The 19,643-nt window shown below is 56.1% G+C and overlaps 1 protein-coding gene across 1 annotated transcript; it reads left to right on the top strand.

Annotated features, from left to right (window-relative positions):
• Positions 1–637: 637 nt before the first annotated feature.
• lah (involucrin repeat protein) lies at positions 638–19,495 on the top strand (the record flags this gene model as incomplete). Its single annotated transcript, XM_022629871.1, has 4 exons — positions 638–7,003; positions 7,191–16,886; positions 16,953–17,912; positions 17,966–19,495. The coding sequence occupies 4 exons, from the start codon at positions 638–640 to the stop codon at positions 19,493–19,495; spliced, it is 18,552 nt and encodes a 6,183-aa protein (XP_022490233.1).
• Between the last annotated feature and the right edge of the window lie 148 nt (positions 19,496–19,643).

Below are 19,643 nucleotides of genomic sequence, written 5' to 3'. Positions count from 1 at the left end.
CTCCCATTCTAAAATCCGATACACTGCTAGAGACATGTATAGACCGGTGGAGCCTCAGGTGTCAAATCGCAAACATGGCTGGCTGGACCCGACGCTCCACAGTGAGATTTCAACCGTGGTTCAGTACGATCATATCAACTCCATTCAAGTGTAGCTACAAGATATTCTTGTAGTGATACCGACACATATCGCTAGGATACATATCTCTCTATGTACGAATTGTAATAAAGTAATGCCCGATCTCGAGTGACGAAGTTCCCAGCCCCATGGCACGTGCACGATGCTTCACCGCGACTTTGATTCGCTCCACTTGTTGCACCGGACAGCTCATCAGGACAAACGAAATGGGTGATTCACATTTTTCACATTCGTGCATTGATGCTTGACATACCCGACATACTCGACCTTGAATTGAGCGAAAGTGCTGAAGTATTGGAGCACTGGAGTACTGGAGCAAGGCTGGAAACGATCGGGAGGATAAGCGGTTAAGTCCCGCCGATCCACGGTTCAGCTTGTTTACAAACAAACCCATAACAACCAGAGGCTGGGGATCTGACAACTTCCCTTCCCCATACTCCTACATTCCTCATTCCCTTCCCACATGGTGGATTCCTGAGGGCCGAATTAATTGCCCACCATGTTCAAGGCTCTGATGGGCAGTCGGTCATCGTCGTCTACCGATGTGCGCTCCAAGAGCCGGCGCAAGACCGACAACTCCGACGCCAAATCCACCTCAAGTCGCAAATCCTCACGGGGTGACGACCGTGACCGCGGCCTGGGTGATTTGTCCTCGTACTCACCATCGGGCTCCCGCAGTAAGCGTGGGCCATCTAGCATCGCCGGCGACTCGATCGCTTCCAGCTATGTGACCGCAGAACCGGAACCCATTGATGATTCCGATCGCTACATCATTGAGCGCACTCCCAAACGCAGAGACAGTGACCGGGATAGCAAGAGTTCTCGCCGCCGCGAACGCGACCGATCCGTGAGTCCAGATCGTGAGAGGAGAAGAAGCCGACGGGCGACGGAAGATACTCTGGATGATGACTTGGATCGGGAGCGGGAGCGCGACCGCCGTGAGCGTCGTCGCACCCAGTCTGGGGACCCTTATGTGCCTCCGGTCTCTACGAGCATGCCGCCTAGCGCCCCCGCCGTACAGTTTGCCACCGACATTGCGGCACCCGGCTTCTCACAGTTTCCCATGCAATATGATACTGGCATGCCTCCTACCGGCCATTCACCAGATCATGAGGTGCCTTATGATCCTCATGTCCAGCAACAATTCCCTGGTCAATTCCCAGAGGGTGTTGCGCAGCCGTACCTGCCGATGAATCCTGCCGGCGCTGCGGCAGACTACTACGGTGACCAAGGTCAGTCTGTAGAGATGCAGCCCGGTGTTCGCCCAGCGCCTCCATCTGTGCTCCCCAACACTCAAGCGCACTTGATGGCCGCATCCCCCACGGCCAATCCTCCCCCAGAGCCCAGTAGCATGGGTCAGACTGGTGCGGCGGCGGCTTATTTCGATGATGATTTCCATGTCCCTGCGCAAGCCGCGAAGCCTCCGACGGCGTCTTCATCCAGACCTTCTAAACCCTCAAATCCTTCGAAGCCTAGCAAGCCTTCTTCATCGAGCGTGCTTCCTGCTGCCGCTGTTGGAGCCGCTACCTATGGGATTAGTGGCATGATGTCTCACTCTCACAACGAACAACACTCTTCGTCTGAGGTGCATCACTCTAGCTCTTACAACCAGCCAATGGCCCAATCTATGAGCCAGCCAATGACCCAGCCGATGGCAAGCAGCAACCACAAGCCCACACACAAGCCTCCTCACTCGCACAGCTTCAGCGAAGGTGTCGGCCTCGCAGCTGCTGGTGGTGCGGCTGGATACATGATGGGTCACCATCATCACTCCTCGAGCCCGGAGCACGCTTCGCAATACAGCTTCCAGAACTACGAGGGCTCGTCTCAAGCTGGTATCCCACCGTATGCCCCCGGTTATCCCAACCACAACCACACCCACAACAACGCCCTATATGCTGGAGGTGCAGCAGGATACGCTTCTAATGCTGCTCATAACCCCGGATTCTATCCTCATGGCCCCGGTGCGCTTGCTCTCCAGGAGCGCCAGCGTGGGCCCCTCGGACGATTCGTTGATTTCTGGCGGGACCCCGAGGCCGTTGGAAGATTCGAGGACTACACGGAGACAATTGGCGTGTGCAAATACTGTTTCCAGCCCGGAACGAGCTCCCTGGATGCGCCTCGCAAGCATCACTATGACAGACGTCGCCGGCACTCCGCTGATCGGCACAGCAGTGCCAGCTCGTCCAGAGTGAGCAAGGTCAGCCGTTACCAGTCATCTGAAGACGAAGGTCGCCGACGTAACAAGTCCAAGAAGTCCTCGTCATGGCTGCCTGGCATGCTGGCTGGCTATGCGACGAAGTCACTCTTCTCGAACAAGGAGTTCGATGATTCGTACAGCATCCGCTCTGGCCGAGTAGCTTCCTCTCATGAGGAAGATGACCGCAGGAGCTACACTTCTCGTGGCGTGACTCGCCGTTCTGGTCACAGTCCCCAGAGAGATTACCAGTCGGACAGTAAACGCCCATCCGGATACTCGCGACGGACACGCTCCCGATCCCGTTCTTCATCCCGTTCTGAGCGACATTCATTCTTGAAGGAGGCTGCCCTGGGTGCTGCAGTTGGTGGGGCTGCGTTGGCTGTTACCAAGTCGCGTAACCGCTCCCGCAGCCGGTCTCCTGGAAGAGATCAACGTCGCAAGGATTCATCCTCTTCATCGTCCTTTGTCAATGTCTCTCGCCCCTCGAAGAAGTCTGTCGCCGGTGGTATCGGCTCCTTCTTCACTTCCTCATCGGAGAACCGGAAGAAGCGTCAGAGCAAGAAGCGCAGTGGTTTCTTCTCCTTCAAAGGTGGTTCGTCATCTTCTTCGCTTGATAACGATCTTGCCTTTGGAGATGGGTTTTCCAAGAAGTCTTCTAAGCTCAAGAAGAAGGACAAGAAAGGCAAAGATGTTGATGCCGCTTTGGTAGGACTTGGTGCTACTGCAACTCGCCTGGCTGGCTCATCGCCTAATATCCCTAGCCGCAGTGCAGGCCAGATGTACACCAAATCTCGTCATTCAAACTACACTTCCTCTGCCAACGACGACGAGTGGATCGATGAATCCGAGGACCAGTCTGCCTCAAGTGTCTCCTCCGCGCTAGCATTCGGAGCAAGCAGCGCTGATTCGTCCTCCGACTCAAGTAGTCGTTGGGGCTGGCGATGGGGCAGCAAGAAGGACAAAAAGAAGAAAGACAAGAAGTCCAGTCCCACCAACACTGCTCTCGCAATTGGTGCTGGTGCTCTCGGAGCCGCTGCCATTTCTTCTGCTCGTCACCGTGATAGCGAGCCCCCAAGCAGCTCTGGCAGTCTCCAGCAAGTCTATCCGATGCCCACTTCTGACCCATCTCGCTTCGATGTTGCCAAGATGTCTCCTTCTGTCTCTGGTGGCCACCCGGCCCTCGTCCGCCCTGGACCTATTCCCCTCCAGCAGCCACAGCCTGTCACCCCTGTCTCGCAAGCCGTGTACACTACCCAAGGAGGTCTGCCAGGATCGATCCCTGCCTACAGTGCACCAGTTGTTCCTCCTGCCTTTGCCGCCAACGGATTTGGGCCACATGACATTCAGCTCCACGACTCTCGGGATGCCATATGGGCTCCCGAAGTTCCTCAATCCGAAGGTCGCAGACCCCATCGGCGCAGCGACTCCTTCCCTGTTTTCCCTATTCAGGAAACTGCTTCTGGCCTGAAGCGCCGGTCAACCGCCAAGGACCAGGCTTCCGTTCAATTCAACTTGACGGAGGAGCAAGCAGCAAGGGAACGCCGCCTTGATCGCCGTGACCGGAACTCCCGAGACGACTTTGTCGACCCGCAGCCTCTTCAATTGCTCGATGGAGAGGACGAAAAACGCCAGGAGACCGAACGTCTTGTTCATCGCCGCAGGGAGCGAGAGGAAGAAGATCGCCTGGAGGCTGAACGTCTTGACCGTCGTCGCAAGGAGCGCGAGGAGGAGAAGCGCCGAGACACTACTGAAAGGGAGAAGGACTCCTCAGCTTGGGTTGGAGTAGCTGCTGCTGGAGCTCTTGGCGCTGCGGCTGCTAGCACCGTTCTTTCTCGCAAGACGGACGACGATGAAGCCTCTGAAGCCAGCCTGCGACGCAACGAACGCCGGGAGAAACGCCGTGCTGAGCGTCGCCGTGATAGTGACATTGATGCCGAGTCCTCACTTGTGTCACGGTTCGAGCCTATTCAGCCTATTGAAGAAGTGCCAGCGGTGGAACACCGCGAAGAGAAGAAGCCACGCTCTCCTCGCCGTGCTTCTCCTCGCAAACCCCAAGTTTACGAAGATTACGCAGAGTTCTTCGCTCCCGAAGAGCTACGACACAGCCCTGATGACCAGAAGCGCAGCGGCTCTGGCGATATGCCCACGATTGTGGAAATTGAGCCCGCCAGTGAGCGCCGTGCTCGCGACGAACCTCCACGCGAAGAGCCGGACTATTCGCACGAGCCTTACAAAAATGTTGACCACCTCCCATGGCCAGTTCCCCGCCTCAACTTCATTGAGCCGACTCCTCCCCAGAGCGTAAATGGTGGATCCGTTCGCGATGCTACTTCCCCCATTGAACCACCTGTAGATACATCATCCTATGATACCAAGCCTCGCGAACGATCAACCACTGGCTCCCGCGTCTCCTGGGGCGACGACAAGACCCATGAATACGAGATCCCATCTTCCTCCGAACAGGATCCCCTGGAGCATGACGTCTCTCCTTATGAGGAGGTCCCTCCCAAGGATGTCCCACTGCCAGTGTCGGAGATCAGTTCCACCAGGGAGATTGCTAGCAAACCCGAATACGGAACCGACATCGAATTCGCCGCCACCATTGCTGCCGCGACCGCCGCTGCTGGATTTGATCCCGCTATGATTACCGATGACCCATCCTACCATACCCGCACTTCTCCTCCTGGATCAGAGGATGAAGGACGTTTCAAGTCATCCTGGGCGCCGTCAGCCCGTAAGGAGCCCCACGGGTTCGTTCAAGGTGAAATCGGAGAAGTTGCACCCAAGACAATTAAGGATGTGTCGTCTTCCAAGCACATCACCGACAAGGATGAACTCTTCTTCGACGAACCAGAGTCCTTCTCGAAAAATGACGATATCTCCTCGGGACGCCGTGACAAATCCTCCATTGCCCAGGAGGTTCTCGAGCGGTTGAACGGCAAGCGTGATAAGCAAGATCAACCTACTTCTCCGGAGCGCGAGCGCGAGCGTGATGTTGATATTGATGCCTTTTCCATGCCTGGTGGCTTTGATGCTGCTGATTCGAGAGATCTCGTTGAATCCCGTGATGAGAGATCCGTTTTCTCTGCTCCTGGCCCTGTTACTCAAGACCCCGAGTCGCCGACTCAGTCCAAGAAATCCAAGTCCAAGAAGAAGTCTAGGAAGAGTGTTGATGCCTTCGAGATTGAGACAAAGGAGCCGGCACCAGAACCAGAGCGTCAACCTGAGCCTGTGCCAGAGTCTGTGCGTGAACCCGAGCCCGAGGTCATCGAGGTTCAAGATGAAAACCGCTCTATTGTTTCTGCCCCCGCTACCAAAGACGAAAAATCTAAGTCTAGAAAATCCAGACGCAGCGGTGGTGACTTCGATATCGCCCCATTGCAGGACATTACTGAGTCTCGCGATGACACCCGCTCTGTCTTCTCTGTGCCTGCCACGAAGGATGAAACATCCAAATCACGGAAGACTCGACGCAGCGGTGACGATTCCGACATCTACAGATCGCGAGAAGTGCCTGAATCTCGAGAGCCTCCTTCCCCTGTCACTACTGCTCCCGTTCCCAAAGAGTATGAGTCTCCCAGATCAAAGGCATCCAGACGAAGCGGCGATGAATTTGAAATTGTCTCATCCCGAGATATTTCGGAGTCTCGTGATGATCGATCTGTCTTCTCTTCCCCCGCCACCAAGGATGAGACCAGCAAGTCTAGGAGATCTAGACGAAGTGGTGACGACTTTGACATTTCTCGTTCGCGCGATGCGGCTGAGTCTCGGGATGATACTCGCTCTGTGTTCTCTGTTCCGGCTACCAAGGATGAGACCAGCAAGGCAAGGCAGTCTCGACGCAGCGGCGATGACTTTGACATTTCCCGCTCTCGCGACCCATCTGAATCTCGTTCTGTTACGTCGGAGTCGGCTAGACATAGGACATCGCGCCGAAGCGGTGATGATTACGTCTCCCGATCACGCGACGTTTCTGAATCCCGTTCTGTTGCTTCTGAGTCTTCTAGACACAGAAAGTCTCGCAGAAGCGGTGATGATTTTGATCCTCCCGGTGACACTGAAACCCCTCTGCCCGAAGACGGAGAGGACGGCGAGGAGAAGAAGAAACGCCGGAAGCGCCACTCCAGACATGGCAGCGAGACATTCTCCATTGATGACGATGCTCGTTCTGCTGTCACAGATCTTGCGGACGACAAGTCTGAGCGCCGCAAGCACCGTCATCGCTCCTCGCGCGACAGCAACTTCGATGATACTGCCTCTGTAACGTCTTCTCCTGCCAGGATTAGCGAGTCCCGCGAGAGACGTAAGGCCAAGGATGAAGAAAAGGAGAAGAAGCCGGGTGGCTTCTTGAGAAGCATCTTTGGCTCGCAGGTCTCAGCTCCCGCTGAGGGTACCCGCTCATCCTCGCTGGATAAGCGTTCCTCCCGCGAAGCCCTGTCTGAGGCTGGTGTCGATGATGAGCGCCGTCGCCGCAAGAAGCGTTCCTCTAAACACCGCAGCTCCAGCAATGGAGATGAACTGGAAGATGCGTCTGACAAGGAGAAGGATGCTGAGGATGGAACGAATCTGGAGGATTACAGGTCTAGTAGACAGCGCAAGGAGGAGCGACGTCGGCATCGGTACGAGGAAATTGTGGATTCAGGACGGAAACGTGATTCTGAGAAGGTATAGCATCTGACATTTCTTTTTGTTGTTACTCATGTTGTCATTTTTTATTGTACACATTCATGTGCCATATAGTTTCCCTTTTTCGCTGGCGATGGCCTCTGTCACACCGGCTTTGCACAAAAACCACAAAACCCGAACAAACAAGAAATGTACTAAGCTTTTACTGGTATTACTCCATGTGCAGGACCTTAATGACGACCACGACAATCAATCTTTTTTAAACGAGCGCCCCGAAACGCCAGCCGCGGCTGAGCGCGATGATGATGTACGTGGTGCTTCGGGGCTCCCAGCATCGGCAGCAGAAACTGCTCTCGGTGCAGCTGCAGGCTTAGGCTTAGGCAAGATCTTGCAGCAAAGACCCCGGAGCCGCTCGACGTCTCCTCCAAGCGCCGAGAAAGCCCTCGACCTCACGCCCAAGTCTCAGAGCAGACCTGCTTCACCTGAAACAAGCCGATCCCCCAACGCACGCCGCGGCTCCGTGGCCAAGTCAATCACCGAATCTCCAACAGCCGTGCCTCTGCACTTCCGCCGGCCCCCAACATCACCGGGTCTGCCCCGCGCTGTCCCCGTCGAAGCGCCTCACGTTGAATCCCCCGGCTCACCAAGCCACCAGCGCCACCGCCGTCCTGGCTCAGTCGAGTTCCGCAATTCCCGCGAGATCAGGCCGCTGTGGTTAGTTGAGCGCCATAGCTCTGTCAAGGGCGAGGCTGAGCCTCAAGAGGGATTGCCCTCGCTCCCGTCCAGCAAGACCTCTTCCCGTGTCCCATCCATTGAAGACCTAAAGGCCCTCAATGACGATGATGGCGTTCGGACCTGGGAGCAGGTGGACCTGAGTCACTCGATTATGGAGAACCGTCGACCTACCGGTCTGACAATCGAAACCGACCACGCTAACGAGAACCATAATCGCGAGATTGATCTCCTCGACTCGCAGCAGGCTACTCCTACCGCTGAGCACTTCGAGAGTTCTAGCCACTCCGCTAAGAAGGAGAAGCTCAAGTATGAGTTCCATTCTCCTTCTGAGCTTTTGCGGAACCCTGATAACTTCGAGCCGTTGCCTGGCTCGCCTACTTTGGAGGCTCTTCCTTCTGCCGAGGGGTCGGTGGTTGGTCCTAAGGACAAGGAGGCTGAGGAGGAACCTGCCGAGCAGGAGGCTCAGCTTGAACCTGAAACTCCCACCCGGGAGAAGGAATCCCTCCCTAGTGGTGGCGATGTTGCCAAGGCCGCTGGCTTCGCTGGTATAGTGGATGCAGCTGCCATCGCCGCCGTGAAGAACAAGGAGTACCAACACTCCGCCGAACACGCAGAAGACTCTGAACCTCGCGCCCTGCCAGAAGCTGAAACGGAAGCTGCCGCCGCCGAGCCCAAGATTCACGGCTTCGGCGATATTGTCGACGCAGCTGTTGCAAGAGAAATTGCTTCGCACGACAAGGCACCCGTCGACGAAGAGATCGGAGAGCCGGGCACTGCAATCGAAGAGAATGCACCCGTCCAACTCGACTCTACACAGCCAGTCGAGGCAACAAAGGAGATTATAGAAGAACCCATCCCTGAACCGATAGAACAGTCTGCTGGGCCCGCTGACACTGAGACTGCCGAAGAGACTGCCATGACTCCGGCTCAGAAGCGCAAGGCCAAGAAGAACAAGAAGAAGAACAAGAGTCAGGGTCAGAGTGTTGACTTTGTTCCTGAAGAGACTGCTTCTGTTGTTCAAGAGGATGCTTCTAAGGAGGTTAAGCAAGCCCCTGTTGCCGAGACGCCTGCTGTTCAAGATGCTTCCGTTGAGGTTGACACTACTCCGGTTAAGTCCGAGGCCGTTGCTCCTGCCCAGGAAGATATTCCCGAGACTGCTCAACCCCAAGCTGAAGCTGAGCCCGTTGAAGCGCCCCGCGAGATTGTGGCGGAGCCAGAGATCTCACCTGAGCCTGAAGTTCCTGCGCCCTCTGCGGAGGAAGATGCTACCGCTCAACAGCCCACCGAAACTGAGCATGCCGGAACTGAGCCCGCTGGAGCATCTCGCGACCTCGGACTTGATTCTTCTGCAGCTGTTGCTGAGACTTCCGAGCCTGTTAGTGCGCCCGAACCTGTGGCCGAGCCCGAAGTTGCTTTGACGGCTGCCCAGAAGAAGAAGGCTAAGAAGGACAAGAAGAAGAAGAACAAGTCCAAGGACACTTCTGCTGAAGAGCCTGCTGATGATGTGGCTACTTCTCAACCTCAGGATGAGGTTATTGCTTCTACCGAGACAGCCAAGCAAGAGGAGGCTGTACCCAGCGCCGAAGAGCCTGTCCTACAAGCAGAGGGCTCGGACAAGAACATCGAGGAGCAGGAAGCCACAGAGCCTGTCTTCACCGATGCCAATGAGACTGCCGTTCCTGAAACTACGCGACCGGAAGATGAGGGAGTATCTCGAACCCTGGAAGACATCGAGAAGCCAGTTGAAGAAGCAACCCTCGTAGCTTCGGAGGATCTCACCGCCCCTGCGGTCACCGAACCAACCAAAGAAGACTCCGAAGGGGAGGACAACTTCCAGGAAGCCGTTGAAGAGCAAGACCCTCAGCCCATCGAAGAGAAGGAGCCCGAGATTGTACCGGAGCCCACAGCAGAGCTTGTCTCCGAGCCCCCCGCTGAGCCTGCCGCTGAGCCGGCCTCTGAAGTTCCAGCCAATGTGCCCGCAGAAGCCCCCGCAGAGCCCCAGGAGACAAAGGCCCAGAAAAAGAAGAACAAGAAGAAGAACCGCAAATCTGCCGCTGTCGAAGAGATCTTAGTTCCCACCGAGGAAGAGCCAACACCTGCCCCTGAGGGCGAAACCGCAGAGTTCAAATCTGCTTCGACCGAGCCTGCAGATACCCAGATTTCTGAAACTCGCGGTGAAGCCTTGCCTTCTGATCCTGAACAGCCTGCCAAGGATCTCGAGCTGCCTTCTGAGACAGCCACCGAAGAACCTGCTGCTGCACCAGAGCAGCAGGATGTCCCTCCAGCTGAGTCTACCGTCGATGTTGCCCCTGCTCTAGTTGACGTAGAGGGCCCTACAGAAGAGACTGCTCATGAAATAGCCCAGCCAGCTGCCGTTGAGACTCAGGAAGTCCAGGCTGAGACCGCCGCTGAACTTGAACCTGAATCTCAACCTCAATACGAAGCTGAAGCAGAGGATGGGGCCGAGCCCGAGGTTGCCTTGACTGCTGCGCAGAAGAAGAAGGCCAGGAAGGACAAGAAAAAGAAGAACAAGCAGAGCCAATTTTCTGTTCCTGATGAAGAACAGCCTGCTGAGTCTGCACCTACTGAGCCTTCTTCGCCGGCAACTGAGACTGTACCTGCGGCCGAGCCTACTGCTAAGGAGGTCCCTTCGGTGCCCGAAGAGGTGTCGGCTGGTGTGGTGCCTCAAGATACTGAGAAGGGGGTGCGCATTGAGTCTGAGCAGTCCGTCGAGCCTGAGCAACCCGCCGAGCTCGAAAAGATTGTTGAGCCAGAGCAGCCTCAAGAAGAAGGAGCGCCCACTTCTATCCCGGAGCCCACTGTAGAGGAGACAACCGCAGAGACTCCGAAGGAAGAGCCCGCAGTACTGGAGGAACAGGTCCAAGCAGAAGAAGCCCCTGTCGAGCCCGAGGTCCCCATGACTGCAGCCCAGAGAAAGAAGGCCAAGAAGGCTGCGAAAAAGAAGCAGGAGGAAGAAGCGGCCCTCGCTGCTGCTTCTGACAATGCCAACCCTGCCGAGCCTGAGCCCGTACCCGAGGCTGAATCTACTGAGACTCCTGCTCCGGTGGAGGATCCCGCAGTGGTGGAAGATAAGCCTGCTGAGATTAAACAAGACGCTGCGCCTGCGGCTGAAATTGAGGCTCCTACCACCGAGGAAACACCCTTGCCAGCGGACACTGAGGTCGCCGAGTCAAGCCAAGACCTTGAGCCCCCCACCGAGGATGTGCCCGCGGTAGCCGACGTCGAGCCTGCTGAGGCTAGTGCTGATGTTGTTCCTGCATCGGAGGAAGCTCCTGTCTCCGCTGATGTACCCCAATCTGAGGAGCCAAAGCCCGAAGATGCAACCCTAGCACCTGCTGAAGAAGCCACACCCGCAGCAGTTGAGACTGAAACTCCTCAAGAACCAGAGGCACCAGCAGAGCCCGAGGTGCCAATGACTGCCGCCGAGAAGAAACAAGCCAAGAAGAACAAGAAGAAGCAGCAAACAGAGTCTGAGTCTGCTCCCGCAGAGGAAGCTGCCCCTTTAGTCGAGGAGACAAAGGCCACCGAAGAAGCCACCGCCCCTGTGCCATCTCCGACTGAGGCAGCGCCCGAAGTTGAAACCGAGACCACAGCCCAAGAGGAGCAAACCCAGGATACTCCCGCTCTCGACAAAGAAGCTCCGACAGAGCCGGTCTCCGATGGGACTGTTGCTGCTCCCGAACCTTCTGAAGAGGCTACCGACGTTCAAGATGTGGCTCAAGACGCTGCTCCAGAGGGCGCGGCCGAACCGGATGCCCCTATGGAAAATCTCCAGGAAGAGCAGAAAGCCGATGCTGCTTTGGAACAGCCTTCGGAGGAGAAGTCCCCGGATGACAAGGAGCCAGTCGCCGAGGAGACTCCAATCGCAGAATCTATCGAGGCTGCAGCACCAGAGGAGGCCGCCCTAACTCCAGCTCAGAAGCGAAAGGCTAAGAAGGACAAGAAAAAGAACAAGGGACTCTCAGCTACCCCTGAAGAACAGCAGCCTGCACCCGCTGAAGAGGAGTCAAAGCCTATGCCTGTGGAGGAAGAGACCGTGGCCGTTCCTACTGAGGAAGAACCCACGCCTACTCCTGCCGAGGAGCCTGCGGAGCCTACCAGCGAACCACCCTCCACTGACAAAGAGGTTGAGCCCCCTGTCCCGACAGAGGAAGCGAGACCCGAGGAGGCATCCCCAGAGACTTTGCAACAGGATGCCTCTGCCGATGCAGCCGCAGCTGAGGCCGCTGAAGAGGCCGCGATGACTCCAGCTCAAAAGCGCAAGGCCAAGAAAGACAAGAAGAAGCGACAGTCACTTGCCGCTGAAGAGCTACAAGCTACACCTATAGAGGAAGAGCCAAAGTCTGTGCCTGCTGAAAAAATGGTCGAGCCTACACCTCCGGCAGAGTCAACAGAGCCTGCGCCACCCCAGGATGTTGAGCAACCTGCGGGTGACAAGGAGATTGAACCTCCTACCGTGGTAGAGGAAGCGAAGCCCGAGGAACCGTTACCTGAGAACACCCAAAATGATGCCCCTCCCGATGAAGCGGCAATTGAGGCCGCTGAAGAAGCTGGGATGACATCCGCCCAAAAGCGGAAGGCCAAGAAAGACAAAAAGAAGCGCCTGTCTCTTGCCGTTGAGGAACAGCAGCCCGTAGCCGCCGAGGAAGAGGTAAAGGACACGCCTGTTGAAGAAGGTTTAAAGGGTGTGTCCACTGCAGAAGCCACGGAGGCTAATGCAGCAGAAACGACAGAGCTTGCGCCAGCTCAGGAGATTGAACAGCCCACTTCTGAGAAAGATGCCGAGCCCCCTGTTGTTTCCGAAGAAGCCCCTAAGGCCGAGAAGCCTTCACCAGAGGAGAGCACTCCGCAAGATGCTCCTGCGGATACAACAGCCGCCGAGGCTGCCGAAGAAGCTACCATGACTCCCGCTCAGAAGCGCAAGGCCAAGAAAGACAAGAAGAAGCGCCAGTCACTTGCTGCTGAAGAACAGCAGCCTGCGCCATCTGAGGAGCTGCCTGCAGCTACTGAGGAGGAGACCAAGGCTGCACCCGCCGAAGATGTGTCCGCCGAGCCTGCACAAAGCCAGGACAATGAGCAACCTGCTTTGGCTGAGGATGTTGAGGCTCCTGTAGCCACAGATGAAGCGACAAACCCAGAGGAGCCCTCGCCAGAAGAAAGCACCCAGCAGGATCTCCCCGCTGACACTGCCACACCGGAGGCTGTGGAGGAGGAAGCAATGACCCCCGCTCAAAAGCGCAAGGCCAAGAAAGACAAGAAAAAGAATCGCAAGTCTGTCGCTTGGGGTGATGAGGAAACTGCTTCGCAGGCGCGCGAACAGGACTCTTCTGTACCCGAAGAAAAGCCCTATTCGCAGGATACTTCGGCCGAACCTACTGTCACTTCTGAAGATGACGCCAAGGAACTTCCCGTTGCCGAAAAAGCGGCCGAAGCTGCCGCTGACAAGGACGTCTCAGTACTCGAGACCCCTGCTTCGGGCGAGCCAGAGAAGACAGAGAAGGTTGCTCCATCTGAAGAAGCCAAGGAGATTACTGAGCAGGAACCCTCTTCCCCTGTTCAGCCCGAAGAGGAATCGAAGCCTACGTCAGATCCTCAGTCACCCAGCGGACAAGATGCTGAAGCACAGGAGGAGGCTGGCATGACAGCAAAGGAGCGTCGCAAGGCAAAGAAGAACAAGAAGAAGGGCAAGTCTGTTGACTTGACCGACGACGCCCCCATTGAAAAAGAGGCGGCTCCCGAGACTCCTGCTGAGACACCTGCCGATTCGCCAGCTGAGCCAACACCGGGCCCGGAGGATGGGCAGGCCGTCGAGGCTGAGACCCCCAAGATAGAGGAACCCGCGACAGTTGAGCCCGCAACCGAAGATGCGCCAAAGGAGGAGAACACCGAGCAGCATCCTGCCACCGAGACCGCCACCGAGACCGAGCCAGCCCCATCACCAGCCGAGCCAGCGGAAGAAGTTGAAATGTCAGCCAAGGAGCGCCGCAAAGCAAAGAAGGCCAAGAAACGCCAGTCCAAGAATGCCGACGCCGATAATGACGCCTCTTCCGCGCCGCCAACCGAGCCCGGCACGCCCGGTGAACCTGCTGACAGCGTCGAAAAAGTCCTTACCTCTACGGACACCCCGGGACTCTCAGCCGTGACGGCGACCTCGCCTGCGGAACATGACGGTAAAGAACATCAGTCCCACGACATAGTAACTCACGCCGCGGCGAAAGAAATGGCTTCGACTGATGAATTCATGTCTTCGCAGGTAGAGCAGCCTCAGATAGAGAGTCCTTTTTTAGATTATCCTCCCCAGCCCGTGCTTGAGCGTTCAGTTAATTCCGGCGAGTTGGAGGAGGTACTTGCTCCGGAGCAGGGTGACGAAACCCCTGCTATCCATGAGCCTGAACTGTTGACGAAGGAGGAGGACCTTGAAGGTGAAGGTCAGAAGGAAGATGGTGAGAAGCCACAGGAGGAGTTGGTTGAACTTGCACCTAGTGCAGAGGAGATGTCGTCTGTGCCGGAAGCAGACTATCTCTCTGGAGAGAAGGCTATTGAAGAGACACCTGTGGATGTGCCAGAGGAAGTTGTCCCTGAGGTACAGCCGGGGGAAGCTCCCACGGAGGAGACTTCAGAGACAGCTTTGTCAAAGAAGCAGAAAAAGAAAAGCAAGAAAAAGAACAGAAAGCAAGAGGAGGACATAGTCGAGGAAGCTCCAGCACCCGAGCTTGAAACCGCTATCACAGAGGAAAAGGAACAGCCTGAAGCCGTGACTTTTGCCGAGCCTGAATCGGTACCGGAGCCAGAGGAGAAGACAGCAACCGAGCCTGAGCCTGTTGCGGAGACCGAAGCAGTGTCAGCCTCCGAGGAGCAATCCACTGACCAGCCGAAGGATGTCGAAGAACCTTCCGCGGTTCAGCCAATCGAGGCCGTTGAAGCTACCAATGAGCCCACTGTCCCGGAGGCTGAACCTGTTGGCCCTGCTAGTGAAGAACCCGAATCAGCACCTGTCACCAAACTGAGCAAGAAAGACAAGAAGAAGCAGCGCCAATTGCTCCTTGCCCAGGAAGCTGAAGCTAAGCAACGACTCGAAGAACAGCCAGCTCCCGAGGCTACTGAGGCTGCTGTCCCGGAATCTGAAATTGCAACGGATGCTACGACTGCCGATGAAAAGCCGCAGGATGATCCTGTTGATGACGCAGAGGAGACTACTGTGAAGCCTAGTGATGTCACCGAGGAGACCGCTAAGGAGATTGAGCCGTCAGCCCAGGAGGCTGAAGGGCCAGTTCCAATTCAAGAGCCCGAAAGCGGAGAGCGCTCAATCGAACTTCCGTCAGGCGATCTGAAGACAGAGGAGATCGTGGAAGAAACTGCCACCCAGACCCCAGCAGAGAACATGAATGCTGAGCAACCCTCCGAGCAAGCTTTGGCTGAGCCCGCCATTGAGCCCGAGGCTGAGGCGCCCACTACCTCCAAGAAATTGAGCAAGAAGGAGAAGAAGAAGGCGGCAGCCGCCGCCGCAGCCGCCGCCACTCTGCTCGAGGAGGAGAATAGCGCCAAGGGATTGCCTGCAGCCGAAGAGCCATTGTCCTCTGTGCCGCAAGCCCCAGAGGAGCCCACCGAACAACCCACTGTTGATCTGCACCAATCCACAGAAGCTCACGATGGGCCCCAGCCCGAGCCAGAAAAGAGCATTGACGAGGCACAGGAACTGGCAGCCTCCGAGCCAAAAGATGACGAACCTGCTGAGCAGCAGGCTGTCGAGGCTCCCGAAAACACGAAGCCTCTCGCGCCAGAGGTGAGCCTCGAGCAGCCCATGGAAGAGCCCACCGAAGACTCAATTGTTGCTGAACATATTTCTCGCAAACTGTCAAAGAAAGAGAAGAAAAAAGCCAAGAAGCAAGAACAGCAAGGACTGATCGTGTCGACTTCTCATGCCGAGGAATCTGTTCCCGCTCCTGAGCCTGAAACAACAGAGGCTGTTCCCGAAGAAAGCACCAAGGAGTTCTCTGCTCCGGAGCCGGGGTCTCTCGCTCAGGAGACCTCTCAGGAGACCTCCCAGGAGACTCCTGTTGAGCCCGAGAGCATCGCATTGGAAGACAAGCAACCACTGGAGAGCGAGAAAGACCATGAGTTTGTCTCCCAGGATCTATCCAATGAGTCCGAGCCCGCAGAAGCGGTGGTTCAGGAACAAACAACCTTTGACCAGCCCGCTGCAGCGGAGGAGCCCATCGAGAAGAATGTCGAGGAGGACGTTGAAGTTGCTGGGCCTCCCACGCAAGAACTCGAAAAAGCAGCTGATCCCGAAGATCAGCCCGCGGAATCTGAAGTGACGCCGGCTTTGTCCAAGAAGATGTCGAAGAAGGACAAACGCAAGGCCAAGAAGAAGGGTGTTGCCGACGAGCCCAAAGAGATAGACAGCCAGCCAGCGGAACCTGTGTTTGAGCCCGAAGCTCCACGCGAACTTGACTCTGCCGCAAAGCCTACACCAGTTGCAGAGCGAGAGCTGCCGATTGATGCTCCATCTGCGACTGAAGAGCAACCCGCACCTGCACCCGAGGCTGAGTCTGAGACCGTACTTGATCCTACGCAGACTGAGCCGGAGCATGTTGCCGAGAAAGAAACTTCTCTTTCACGCAAAGCTTCCAAGAAGAAGGCGAAGAAGGCTAAAAAGGCCAGCCAAGGACTGGATCTTGAGCCACAGACTGAGGTCCAGAACGAGACCGATCACCAAGCTGCCATCGCGCCCTTTGAAGACGACGCCCTCAAGCCTCGAGATACCGAGCTTGCGGATGCACCTGTCGAAAAGGCAAACCAGGAAGACGAAAACTGGCCCGCGATTGACTGGGAACATGCAAAAGGTGAACATGGGCAGCAATTTCGGGACACAGTTCCTGAGCCTGAGTCCGAGCCTGTGATCCCACCAAACCCCGAGATTATTGGGGAATTTGAGGATTCTACAACCCCCAAAGATCTGCAGGGGCCTACAGAACCTACCGAAGAAGACGCTTGGTCTGCGCCGCTGAGCAAGAAAGACAAGAAGAAAGCCAATAAGAACAAGAAGCAATCGCAGCAAGCAGATCTTGAGGAATCTGAAGCCTTGCCTGAGATCTCCTATGACAAAGGCGTTAAGAAAACCACCCCCGAAAGTCTACAAGAACCTACTGAGATCAAGGAGATCGTACCCCCTGTCCGGACAACTACACCTGGGGGATCTAAGATTGCTAATCTGTTCCCCGGATTGGAGCGCGGTGGATTCAAGCGGCCAACTCCGGACAAGCAAACACCGTCGCTAAAAGATAGTGCTGAGGAAGAGACAACAGCGGGAGCCAGTCGCGACATTGCTATCCCTGTCTTGGAAGCACCCAGACGGACGACTGAAGTCACAGAGGTTGCCAAAGATACCAGTGGCGAGGTACCCAGCAGTCTCCAAAGGCAAATCGAATCTTCAATCTCGCATGACGAGCCCCTAGCCGAAGTTACTACAGCTATGGAAGAACAATCAAGGGAGCTAGACTTCTCGGTGCATGGCGAGAAGTCCTTGGATGCGCCATTCTCGCTGCCAGAGCCCTCTAAGGAGCCTTCTTCTCCTGCCAAGAACCTTGTATCTCAGGTGGCAGCCGGTGAAGACCTGTCTGGACTGCGTCGCTCACCATCAATCCATGGACGACACGAAAAGACACCTCGGACGTGGAGCTTGGATGAGCCCTCTGTACCAGCTCTCGCTCCATCCCCACCTCGGTCGCTCTTCGGCCCTGACGATGTCTACGCTCGACCCCGTACACCGCTTGATACAATCGCGGAACAAGAACCAAGGGATGGCCATGGAGCAACCACGGGTCGCCGCGGGACGCCCCGTCTGGAGATCAAACCCGAACATGTTCTTCCACGACCTCAAACTCCTGTTCGCAAGTTCACAGATACTGCCTTTGACCGGGAGTCATGGCCTACGCCCGAAAACGAGAGCCGAAAGGGCTCCCGGGAAGATCTGAAACGCGAAATTACAAAAACGCCTGAGCAGGTCTTAAAGCCCAGCACCAGCAGCGGTAAGCTGCGTCGGACAAATCGCAGCACTAGCGGCGATCTGCGGGCGGCTAGTCTTGCAGGTTCCCAGCCTTCGGACCTCGATCAGCTTCCCTCTTCTTCCTCTTACGACCCCGTCACTGACAAGGGCAAACGTCCGGTGCGCAATATGTCGGATGTCTATGTGAGTAATTAATTAATTCATGTTTTGTTTTGTTTATTTACTAATTTTTCTAGGAGGGATGGGGTGAGACGCCCAGCTCCCCACGGTCGCCCAGCCGACCACCTAGTGTCCGTCGTCGCCGCAGCATGCAACACTTGCAAGATATCGAAACCCGTCTCGACCAACTCATTTCCGAAAACCGTCTGCTCATCGCCGCCCGCGATGAAGCCGAATACAACTTAAAACACTCCAGCGTCGCTCGCCGAAAGAGCGACCGGGCCCTCAACACCCGCGATGGTGACCTGCGCGACAAGGAAGCCGAAGTGGAACAATTGAAGAGCTCGGTGGAGTGGCTGCAGAAGGAGACGACCCGTCTGTCCCAGGAGAATGAAGGGTTAGCAGCGTCCAATGCTGCCCTCGCCGCCGCCCACGCTGCCGAAGTGAACAATGTCCGCGAATCCTCCACGCGCGAACTCGAGGACCTACGGTCGCAACACACTCAGCTTTCGTCCCAGGTGGATGATCGAGTCCGACAAGAGATTGAAACAGCTCTTGCGCAAAAAGATATCGAGTTGCGTCGTCTTCGCACCGAACTTGAGGAGACTCGCGACAAGGTCAAGGAGCTACAACAACAAATCTCAGCGTCAGTTCATGACAATGCTCTCGTCTTCCGAGACGAAGAATACTTCGACGCTGCCTGCCAGAAGCTCTGCGGCCACGTCCAATCTTGGGTGCTGCGCTTCTCCAAGCATAACGACAAGCGTCGCTGCCGCTCGCTCAGTGAGTTGCACGACGAGAAGATCGCAGACCGGTTCGACAACGCCCTTCTCGACGGCTCCGATCCCGATGCATACCTTTCCGACCGTGTTCGTCGCCGCGATGTCTTCATGTCGGTGATCATGACCATGGTCTGGGAATACGTTTTCACTCGTTACCTGTTTGGTATGGATCGCGAGCAACGTCAAAAGCTCAAGTCCCTTGAGAAACAACTAGGTGAAGTTGGTCCAAGCCGCGCTGTCCACCGCTGGCGAGCCACCACCCTGACCCTCCTTTCCCGGAGACCAGCCTTTGCCGCTCAGCGCGAGAGCGACACAGAGGCTGTCACCTTGGAGATCTTCAAGACCCTGTCCAAGGTCCTCCCTCCCCCCTCCCACGTTGAGTCGCAGCTCTTGGACAGCCTTCGCAAGATCATGCGAGTAGCAGTTAACCTGTCCCTGGAGATGCGCACTCAGCTGGCGGAGTTCATTATGCTCCCGCCCTTGCAGCCTGAGTACGATACCAATGGCGACCTTGCACGGCAGGTGTATTTCAATGCTGCATTGATGAATGAGCGCAGTGGTCTCACCAACGACAATGGCGAGCTGGAAGCCCAGCAGTCTGTTGTTCGCATCGTGCTCTTCCCTCTCGTCGTCAAAAAGGGCAATGATGTGGGCGAGGGCGATGACGAAGTTGTCGTCTGTCCCGCTCAGGTTCTCATTGCCCGTCCTGGCAAAGACAAGAGAGTATCAAGGATGACAAGTGGTGATCGTATGTCGATAGATGCCACCAAGTCGGTCCACAGCATGGCACCATCGTCTATGATGGACGTGAGTAATATGATCTGAGGCGTCACACTCTGGTCATGATTTCTCCCATCTAACACACGATCTTCTTCACATCTTTTTTTGTCTCTCGCCTTGTTTGTTGTTCTTTTTGCTGGATAACCACATGGAGTTCGGCTTGAAGTCACGGTCTCTAGACCGCTGGCATTTG

The sequence above is a fragment of the Penicillium arizonense genome, assembly GCF_001773325.1.
Source record: "Penicillium arizonense strain CBS 141311 chromosome Unknown PENARI_contig005, whole genome shotgun sequence".
In the NCBI taxonomy this organism is placed as follows: Eukaryota; Fungi; Ascomycota; class Eurotiomycetes; order Eurotiales; family Aspergillaceae; genus Penicillium; species Penicillium arizonense.
The sequence above is the reverse complement of the archived record's forward strand: the minus strand, read 5'-3'. Positions and strand labels throughout refer to the sequence as shown.